Source organism: Notolabrus celidotus, chromosome 14 (genome assembly GCF_009762535.1).
Source record: "Notolabrus celidotus isolate fNotCel1 chromosome 14, fNotCel1.pri, whole genome shotgun sequence".
NCBI classification, from domain to species: domain Eukaryota; kingdom Metazoa; phylum Chordata; class Actinopteri; order Labriformes; family Labridae; genus Notolabrus; species Notolabrus celidotus.
This window is the reverse complement of record NC_048285.1, coordinates 32,697,949-32,708,866: the sequence shown is the minus strand read 5'-3', so window position 1 is coordinate 32,708,866 and position 10,918 is coordinate 32,697,949. Positions and strand designations below refer to the sequence as shown.

Below are 10,918 nucleotides of genomic sequence, written 5' to 3'. Positions count from 1 at the left end.
TTTTTCCAACAAGGTTAATAAAATAAATGTCAGAAAATTTAACCTGCTTTATTTTTAGTGACTTTTTTTCTTTGCATTGTATATTGAGCGGCTGATTAAGTGGCTCCAGAGCAAGATCAAATAAATAAAAGCCTTCTTTCACAGTAATATTACAAGAATTATTAATACAGAACTCTGAACAGTTGAAGTAAGATAAAACAAACTAGTTTGCAGCCAATAATCCAAATAGACAAGCCCACAGAGGTATGATGAAGAGGTTTAATTCAAAAATAAAACTGCCACTGTCTTCAGATGAGCCGGGACACAACAAACTGTTAAAGCAGCCCTTACAGAAATCAAACTGAAGCACTGTTTACATTTTAAAATCAGAATTCACAGAATCAAATTGGGACTACCATGCAGGGCGAATCCATTCAGCGTAAAGGGAAGCTGATCAGGACCGTAAAAAGGGCAGAGAACAAACAGCAGGAATGTGACACCATATTTAAAGGCATGCAGGCCAGCCGCCATTTCCTGGAGCCGTTATATGATGACGAAATCATGACTTCAAATAGGGAGGCAAAAAATAAAATAAAAAAATCTTTTGCAAAAGAGGAGAAAGAGTTCAGAAATCTTCAGCCTCAGGAACCCTGCATGAACCAGGCAGTTTTTTCCAAATGAACTACCTGCTAAAAGTTGTCTGCAACATTCAGAATTACCTCAACATGGATGCAAGATCAAAGATAATCTTAACAGCAACATTTAAAACAATCAAATGGAAACTTATTTTACTTGTCGTACTGACTTAATCCTCAACAGTTTGAGACCACAGTCCATGGGAGGTTTTGTTTCTTCAGAAAAACGTGCTCAACTTAAGCTGGGTCGAGACAGACAAGTACAAAAAAAGCTGCTGTTAGGCTGTAAAAGCAGACATGGAGCAGGGGTGAGGGTCTATAAAGAGGAGGGACATTAGATGGGACTTTTGAGTCTTCACTCAGTCTTCAGCTGGCGTTGCGCCTCGGTTTGGGGTTGCCGAACGGGAACGACTGAAACAGAAATAAAGAAGAGTTAGCTCGCTGAAGGGGAGGGTGGAAGAATGATCAGAACAGACATCCACAATACTCAATAGGTGATCTTAAATACGTCTGACTTCTTTTAACTTTAACACCCACTACATCTTTAAATCTGAGAAATAACTGTCCTGGGTAAAAACACCAAAAACACCATTTCAAATAAATGTTCAATTCAAGACAGTTTCCTCCTGTGCAACAGATAGTGTGCATGGTTTCATGTCAGAGATTTTAACTTCATCTTTAATAATTACAAATACAAAAGGTGGACAGAAACTCAACCAGGTGGAAACTGTTCTGTACCGAGACCCAGGAGGGGCCGGCTCATTTCAAAACTCTAAATATTCTTTATTGTAACATGAGCATTGATATAAATATAAGTATGTAATGGTAAAGATGCTTGAAATGGTAATGATGTTGTAACATGTATTGCACAAGAATAAAATCTGATCTGACAAAGCCTCCTCTCCTCTCATTCATGCGCTCACCTCTCATCCACTCTCTCAGGCAGACACACTCGCTCTCTCAGCATGCTTCTTTAAAGGCTCAACCTTAGCTTTAGACCCGTTTCCCAGACTATATCAAACCTGCACATAATTCTGTCACCATGAACATAAGCTTGTCAGGGGGTTTGATTTTTTGTTACCTTTGCAGACAGTGGCAGAAACAACAAGTACAGAGAAGCGAAGGATGAAAGGACTGAAGGACGGATGACTACAACTTGGAGAGACACTGCGCTGGTGGCCTCTTGAAGACTGATCTCTCGTCAGCTCTTTCTCTCACTTTCAGAGAAGCTAAGTCAGAGGCCGAAGAACTCTGGTAGGTAGAAACGGGTCTGGTAGGTAGGTTTTGGGTTTAAAAAGGTAGTGGTCGAACTCTGATCTGTGTGGTCAGCCCTCTGGTAGATCTGAAGGCTGTCTGGGTGATTCTAGTAGAACAACTCTATGTGTGCGCGGGCTGATCTCATCTGAGCGTGTGCGTCGGTTGAACAGACGGTCACCCTTTCACTGTGGGGAGGGTTCTGTCTGCAGGTCGACCTCTTTCTCGCTGTCTAACACCAGATGCAGGCGAAGGCTGATCTCAGGTCAGCGCTATGTCACCCTCCCGCAGGACGTACACACCGCCAGCTGGCAGACCCTGGGCCTGGGATCAGCTGTGGTGTCAGTGCAGTGCTCAGCTCCCACCACACGCTTTAAAGAAAATATGAAAAATAAACAAAACTGTGCTGCAAAAATGCTTTAAGTCACACCAAAGGTGTCGCTATGACTGATTTATTATTCATCTGGAGAATTGTCATGAGCTAGCCAAATTCAGAAATTAAGAAAAATAAAAAACATTAACAATTCTACACCTGACTTTAACTTAACAAATATCATTCAATCAAATGTTTCTCTTTAGGCATGAATTAATTTATTAAAAGCAGGGTTACATAGGGTGGTGCTGATACAGAGGACACAAATCCTCAGAGGTTAAAGCTGCTCTGAAGTCTGAACAGACTATGAGCTGAGTGGAGACGGTCTTTCATGCGCTCTCTTTTCAAGATAAAGTGTGCGGCTGATGAAGAGCGGCGCTGGTATCAAACCGTGCCGACAGCGCTGAGCTTCTTTAAGTTGAAAGAGAGAGCGCAGAAAGAGGTCTGAACTCTCCTCTACTCATACTTTCTTACACCAGACATGGGGAATCACTTTCTACCCCTCCCACTCCACTAGAGGACGTCAGCAGAGGCAGGCGGCATGGCAGCAGATGAAGATCTCTCTGTGTCGATCAGGTGGAAGAGTCTCTGTTGTCCATCTCAGCGTCGTGTGGGTCATATGGTGGCAGGATGGCGCTCTCAGGTGGATGGAGGGTCTATTTAAGTCTCCCTGTCTAGAATGAAGTATCTAACTCTGGCTAGCATTAAAAAAGTATATATCTGACCCTCTCTAGGATGGTAGGATAACTGTGTTTTAAACTGTGGATTCTAAAATCTCTATAAACTTTGTCCTGCTGAGCTCTGAGCTGTCACATATTCCTAAAATGCCTTGGCCATAAAACACTGACAACTTCCACAACTAAGCACAAAAAAATATTAGACAGCCTTCACCTTTTCTTTAACAGAATAAGAGACATCAAAAGTTAAGTTACCTGTTCCTCTTGTGGTTGGCTGATGGGGACCTTGAGCGTGAGAAAGAGCGTCCTCTGGGTGCAGAGCGCCCCCTGGGTGCAGAGCGCCCTCTTGGTGCAGAGCCAGAACGAGACCTCGATCTGGAGCGACTTCAAAGAGAGAAAACACATTAAGATGCTGCGCTACAATCGTGAAGGAGCTGAAATTCTGCATCTGCTGGGCTGACAACAAACATCTTTGCAAAGCGAAGCAGAGAAGGATATTATGGGAACATGCAGATTGAAGTGGCTCAAAGGACCCGCACACCTCGTACATCTTAACATGAATACCATCCTGCCTGTTGAGCCCGGCGAGTCAAGAAGCTCTCAGTCTGTTTTTCCTCTAGTGTGTTTACAGGAAGCGTACTTCTAGCTGTAGCCACTCGTCACCATCAAAAAATGTGATTTACAGAGAAGAGCTTTAAAACTGGCAGACAACATTTATTACTTGTAAAAATTGTACATCGTCTGTATCACTCTACACTCATGTCATATCCACCGTGTGTGTCTGACACAAGCAGTCATTATCATTTTACAACATACCTTCTCGCTGGAGTCCTGGATTTAGAACGTGCTTGGGAGCCAGACCTGATGTGACAGGAAAGAGGTTGAGTTTAATTACAGCTATTAAAGGACTGCTGTAGACACTGATGGGTGTAAATGAGGCAGAAAATAATGCACACCCTCAACAAGGTGACAAACAACACGAGCTGTTCTCTGCAGAACTGGATTAACACGACCACAGCTATATCTCTTACATACACTACCAGTCAAAAGTTTACACCTTCTCATTCAAGGGTTTGTATTTATTGTAATTATTGTAAACACTGTAGATTAATACCAAAGACATCAACACTATGAAAGAACATATATGGAATTATTTAATTTTTAAAAAAGTGTTAAACAAAGCAGAATATGTTTAATATTTTACATTCTGTAAAGTAGCCCCCTTTTTCCTTCATGACAGCTTTGCACACTCTTGGTATTCTCTCAGTCTGCTTCGTGAAGTGGATCAGATCCTGCTACTTTTCTGTCTGCGCTAGAATACGGTGATGTTTTATATATGCACGCCTCTGCTCAAAGCTTGCACATACTTGATACTGTATATCATGGAGCTTTGAGGTTTATCACCAATTTTAAAACGATGACTCATCACTGTGTGCTGTACTAGAGAGTAGGATGGTCCTCCCTGTCATCACGCAGGAAAAAACATTAGCATCTTCTTATTTATAAATGCATCCTAGGACTACTTCCTTCTTACCTCCTCGGATATATTGCACAAAAGAACTCAGGAAGTCATAATCTTCAATCTCAGGATCTTTTATTACGATCTGTTCCGAGGATCAGGACTGAACCTGGGAAAGGGCCTTCAGGTTTTCTGCTGCCTTGACCTTGAATGCTTTACAAAATGATCTAAAACTGTCTGACATGATATCTTTGAGTGCTTTTAAGCTGTCCTTAAACGACCTGGAGGCTGAAGCATCTGTCTGTAGATGTTTAAATGTGACTCAGGCTGTTTTTCTGGAGGTAACTGTTGTGTAGCTGTTGTGTGCGTCTGCTATTTGTATTTATGTCTATTGTAAAATTGTAACTCTTTAACTGTGCTGCTGCCTAACTTGACCAGGACTCTCTTGGAAAAGAGTGTAAAGAGTGAAATGAGCATTTCCTGGTTAAATAAAGGTTATGATTAGGGATGACCACAATTAATCGATTAATTGAAATTACTCGAAACACGCAATTTTTGGTCACGTGGAACAAACATCACGTGGTCTCATATTACACTCATCTGTCAGGGAGGTGTTTTAAGTTTAAAGCATGTTTCGATGTGAATCAGCTGTTAAAGGTGTTGCGCACAGCGGATATGCTCAGCTGGGGGCTGCGGCTGTGCATCAGGTCTGCACGTGCGCTTTTTAAAAGAGGATCAATACAAAACTGCTGCCAACAACGACACGGACACGAAGGTTCACAACTTTAAACAGGATATTTCCCACCTTTGGATACGAGGGCAACAGACAGGTGGGAAATTCAGGTACGCTATGTTTGCAGACCAGCAACATCAGAGCGGTCTGAGCTTTTCTACAGCTGGACTGATAGTGACCCGGTTGCGCTCCCGGCTGACTCCTGATTGAATACACATGTTTATTTTTCTCAATAAGAACGAGTAGACAGAAAACTGGACACTCAGTCTGAAGTACTGTTCTGTTTGTAGTCTCAGACTTCACTTTATAAGATTATGTCCGCTGAGAATATTTTAAATGAGCCTGATCGTTGATATTCTGCGTGTCAAACATGTACCCGTATTCAATACCGTCAGTGATATGCATTTTGTTGCTGTAGAAAATACAATTTAAGGGGAAAACAACGTATTTGTCATTGGTTTTCACGTAAGAATAATAATGTTTTTTTTAATTAATGAATCGATAATTGATCGTTAACATTTCCAAAAATCGATCGCAATAAATACTTAAAATGTACATCCCTAGTTCTAATAATGAAGTGGTCTCCTGGAATGGTTTCTAATGAACATGAGCCTTGTCAAGAGTTCATTTGTAGAATGACTCGCCTTCTTAATGTGTTTGAGACCATCAGTTGTGTTGTTCAGAGGTAGGGTTAGTACACAATGGATAGTCCTATTTGACGACTGTTGTAATCCAGATTATTTCATAGTTTTGATGTCTTCAGTATTAATCAACAGTGTTGAAAATAATTAAAATAAATAAAAACCATTGAATGAGAAGGTGTGTCCAAACTTTGACTGGTAGTGTACATCACCTTTACAAGAAGCACAAGATTACAATTAAACAAGCTGCATTCTTACCGGCTCCTGCGCCTGGAGTAGGACGGGGATCGACGGCGGCTCCTTTAAAAGAACGAAAACAATCAGAAAAACATGAGAACAAGACCGGACAGTGGCATGGATCATGTGAACAACTACTAAAAAGCTTCAATCTGGTTTGATAAAAGTCTGCAAACAACACCAACACAAGCTGGAGGGACAGATCATGAATTAAGTTCCTCTGCATTTTAAAATGACTTTTATCACCTACATTGTTGAGCCATAAACCACAGGGTCCCTCTTTTAGTCTGTGAGGAATCTTTACATTGAAATGTCATCCAGAACAAGAAAATCCTGTTACTTTGTCAGGAGATCTATCTGAGTTTTGATGATAACATACCGGCTGTAGCTGCGGCTGCGTGAGCGAGAGCGAGAGTGATAGCGGCGTCCACGGGACCTGGATCTGGAGCGAGATCTTGAACGAGAGCGAGATCTGGAACAGAGAAGAAAAGACCCCCTTATGTCTCTTTTCTTTTTGCATGATGGCGTCTGAATAAGACTTAAGATCAGCTTCCTGATTGTGCACTGAAACTGGAAGAGATGTGACTTCATGTTAATCTAAGTGATCTAACCTGCTGCCCCGGCGGCCTCCTCCTCCTCCTCCTCTCTTGCTGAAGCGGTAGCAGTCATAGGCGTAGTGGCCCCGATCTCCACACTGGTAACACCGGTCTTGGGGATCAAACTGGCGTCGGCTTGGGCGTCCACGGCCCTTTCTGGAGAGGCCTGTTGACATCTCCACACGAACACGGGAACCACAAAGGAGTCTGGGAGGGAAGAGACATTTTTAGAATCACGATGGCTACAAGAACAAAAGAAAAGTCATTGTTTCCCTTTATGTTTTTGTTTCTGTTGTCATATCTGTCAGAGCAACACACTCAGCCTTTAACCACTAAACATGCTGCAGATGTTGAGTTCTTGACAGCACAGGGGCCGATCTCCTCTAACTGAAGATCTGAATCCTACACACACACCAAACTCTTCATGACAAGTCCCGTTGTTACTTACTTCCCATCCATTCCCTTCACAGCATCTTCTGCATCTCTGGGATCCTCAAACTCCACAAAAGCGAAGCCAGGCGGGTTCCTCGCCACCCAGACGCTTCTCAGCGGGCCATAATAACTGAACGCTCTCTCCAGCTCCCCCTTAGCTGCACCGTTGCCTAAGTCCCCAACGTAGACTTTACAGTCTGTGGCTCGGGATGAGCCCCGGGATGATGAATAGTGGGACGACATCTGTCCGTGCCTGTTGGGAAAATAGGGGACACACATGTCGTCCATTAATGTAATGCATATCAAGTTTCTGTTTGACATACAGACCGCTTGGGTCGCTAGGGAGAGGTCTGCTTCCTGTCCCAAACACGGAGAAGCAGTGTTCAGTTTTCACGCTCTGAATATCTGGAAGTAACTCCCAGAAAATGCCCGGTCTGCTGAAACCCTTAGTCCTTTTAAATCCTGATTAAACCTGTTTATCAAATTATTTTAACTTTAAAGATTTAATTCAAGCCTTCCCTTTGTGCTTAATTGACTTCTTTTAATGACTTTGAAATGTATTCTTTAATCATTTCTAAAAGCTATCTATCAATGTGTTGATTTTTTAATATTTTATGTGAAGCACTGAGAATTGCCTTGCTGCCAAAATTAGCTGCATAAATAAACTTGCCTAATAAAAATATTAAGTGGTGAATTAATTTTCAAGCAGACATAATAATTAGACATGAGGAACTTTGGGCCAATTGTTTTTATTATTTGCATGCATGATTTATTTAATATTCAAGATCATAATGTGCAGATTATTCACATGTAGAAATAATAATATGTTGCATGTGGAGCTATTGTAGCAAAAGTATTTGTAAATGTGTACAAAGATTCACAAGTGTGTGAACTAATCAAATGCAACTTATACATTAAATACAGTTGTGCTCATAAGTTTACATACCCTGGCAGAATGTATGATTTCTTGGGTAGTTTCTGTCTTTATGATATAAAAAGAGTAAACACAGTTGTTTGTTCATTCATATTCTCTGAAAAATGGCCCAAAAAAACTCACAAATTCTGCCAGGGTTTGTAAACTTATGTGCACAACTGTATCTGTGTACAGGTGTGTGGATTCATTTACACATTTGTGAATATGTTTACATATTAGTAGATGTGTGTATGCATTTGTGGATCATAAGACACATTTATAAATACTTCTGCAACAATAAAAGCTCCATAGTTGCTAGGGATGCACCGATCCGATCCTGGTATCGGATATCGGTGACAAGGGGCAGATGTATTCATCTCAGTTCTGGGCTTATCTGTGTTTACAACAGCCATGTGCGTCTCCTACGTCATCAGCGTCTTTATAAAATGTGCTGCTGATTAATATTGCCACAATATCAGACTAGGAGAAGGGAAACAGTAAGGGCAAAGCTGGGTAGAGTAATAATGTATTCAAGGATTTTAATCTCAGCCACAGGTACACTGTACTTCTATGGGGAACACTATGGAAACACTACATTGACATGTTTCTATTTTCTCATTTGAAGCAGTTTTTTAATACAGAATATTTAATTCCTCTTATCCACTGCTGAGGTTTACAGTTGAATTCTAATATCTGTTGGTTGTGAAGATTAACTCTGGTACACATTTATAATATCTTGAATAATGATACTGTCAGTTTAAAAATGTTCATTTATTTTGGTTTACAAAGTCAGAAAAGCCTGAAGTTGCCAAAACATGATTCTATCCTCACATTAAGGAATGGAGATTGTTAAATTAATTCCAGGATCGGATCTGCTGGTATCGGTATCGGCAGATACCAAAGCCCAGGTATCGATATCGGTATCAGGACCTATAAAGTAGGGTCGGTGCATCCCTAATAGTTGCACACCCACATTCAGGATGCTATGAGATTCTGATTACCTAAAAAAAATCTATTAATATGGAAAATTCTTGCAAAAATTTTGGACTTGTTAGACTCATTAAACTCTGAAATTGGTGAAAGTTCTGGTGTAAATAAAAGCTGGAAAACATTTAATGTCTTATCCATTGACCTACTGTGGATCTGTATCCTGTTAGATCAATGGGGGCATGGCTGGCGGGCTATCTTTATCAGTATCAATAATTCCCCTGAAGATAAATTAAACCCACACCCTCAACTTATCCATGGTGTGATATTTGTGTGTAACTTTAAAGGTTATAGTTAAGAAGCCATATTGAGGACCGACTATAAACAGGTCCCTGAACGCAGCACACCGTTACCTTCAGGTTATCATTCATTCAGCTCCACTATTTACAAACACTACCTCACCATGAAGCTATTCAATGAATGAATGCTGCTGTGTATTTAATAATTAAATAAAAGTATTAAATAAATGTTTGATTTTATGAGTTTTAGTGGTTATAAACAGGTCATTCAGGGAGGCCTCTCTCTGCGCCTGCTCATAAACAATGGCGGTAGGTAGCACGCGCTAGCTCGCCTTACCTTCGATGATTTCAGCTCCGAGCAGGGCGGGAAACTAACCGTCCCCTTCAGTCTCCTGGATTAACCTCTAATTTACAGCAGAGTACTCCTTCAGATTAAAGTCCCGATCAGACTCTTTCATGGACCTGGACCAGTCTTCCACATGACTTTAGGGGAGGTTGACCGGGTCGAACACCAGCGACGATTTCCGACCTCACGAGCGATGCGAGCAGCGATCCGCTTTACATCCGCTCCTGCGCAGTGCGACGCTGCTTCTTCTCCTCTTCTTCGTTTTGTGTATGCAGGGCGGTCACGAGCATTTACGGGGCATTACCGCCACCTAGGGTTGGTTTAGGGAACTACACCTTCACTTTTTAATTTTTTGAAATATGAAACCAGGTTTCCTCAGTGGTTGATACAGTTTTAATGTTCCAAGGACCCGACTGAGAACCACAGGGGACAGGGCGTTTTCAGTCAGGGCTCCTACTCTCTGAAACAGCCTGCCAGATTAGATCAGACTTGCAGAGTTGGTCCCGAGTTTTCTGTCATTACTCAAGACACACTTTTAGTGTTTAATATTTTTATTGAGATTTGAATAACATACAACAATATACATCAACAAAAAGAGGGAAATAAAATCCCCCAGCCCCCCCCAGAACCAAACACCCCTTATCCCACTGTCACAAAAAGAAAAATGTCTGTAAAACACAGACATGTACAGTATATACAGACCATCAGTGTAGGAGTCCACCAGAACATGAATATAAGGATTCATTCTTGTACCCTTGTTGACGGTTTGTTAAAGAAATTTAAAAAAGGCTTCCAAACCTGATGAAACTTTCTTTCAGAGCCCTTCATTACATATCTAATTTTCTCAAGTTTCAGATGAAAAAGCACATCGTTATCTCAAGACACACTTTTACAGGAACGCTTTTATTGTGTGATTTTATTTAATTTTAGCTCTAGAGAGGGGTGGGATTTAATAAGTATTACTTCTTCCCACTCCTTTTCGGACATGTTACAAAATTCATATATATATTTTTGCATTGTTTGTAACGTTTGCGGGGGATGTGTTTATTTGTAATTTTTTTTGTTGACATGTTTGAAATAAACTCTTAGAAAGAAAGAAAGCTCTGATTTTAAGGGTCTGATTTATAAGTTTGTAGGGTTTTTAAGCTTTTATTTCATCTGTTTTTAATCACTTCATTTTTCTTTGCACTTCTTGTTTTTATTGCCCACTGTAAAGCACTTTGTTACTTGTATTGAAAAGTGCTATATAAATAAAGTACTATTATTATTATTATTATTATTATTATTATTATTATTATTATTATTAATAATAATAATAAGATTCAGCACTTCATCTCCAACTGTTTGTTGCTGTAGTCTGCATTCACACAGACCTGATGCGTGTTCCCTTATTAAGTTCATTGTTCTCTTTAACCCT

General features: G+C 40.6%; 1 protein-coding gene across 3 annotated transcripts; it reads right to left on the bottom strand.

Annotated features, from left to right (window-relative positions):
- Positions 1-240: 240 nt before the first annotated feature.
- Positions 241-9,761, bottom strand: srsf7a (serine and arginine rich splicing factor 7a). Of its 3 annotated transcripts, XR_004633826.1 has the most exons (9): positions 9,493-9,759; positions 7,033-7,269; positions 6,600-6,791; positions 6,368-6,460; positions 6,010-6,051; positions 3,735-3,779; positions 3,174-3,302; positions 1,696-2,239; positions 241-1,025 (listed from the first exon to the last, which is right to left on the bottom strand). XR_004633826.1 is itself a non-coding variant. In XM_034701044.1 (8 exons), exons 2-8 carry the CDS (start codon positions 7,257-7,259, stop codon positions 974-976), a joined length of 780 nt encoding a protein of 259 aa, XP_034556935.1. In that variant the 5' UTR covers positions 7,260-7,269; positions 9,493-9,754; the 3' UTR covers positions 241-973. The 3 variants fall into 3 exon arrangements, 2 of the variants coding, with proteins under 2 accessions (XP_034556935.1, XP_034556934.1); XM_034701044.1 differs by lacking the exon at positions 1,696-2,239 and having other exon boundaries at positions 9,493-9,754; XM_034701043.1 differs by lacking the exons at positions 241-1,025; positions 1,696-2,239 and adding an exon at positions 2,437-2,915 and having other exon boundaries at positions 9,493-9,761.
- Positions 9,762-10,918: the final 1,157 nt, after the last annotated feature.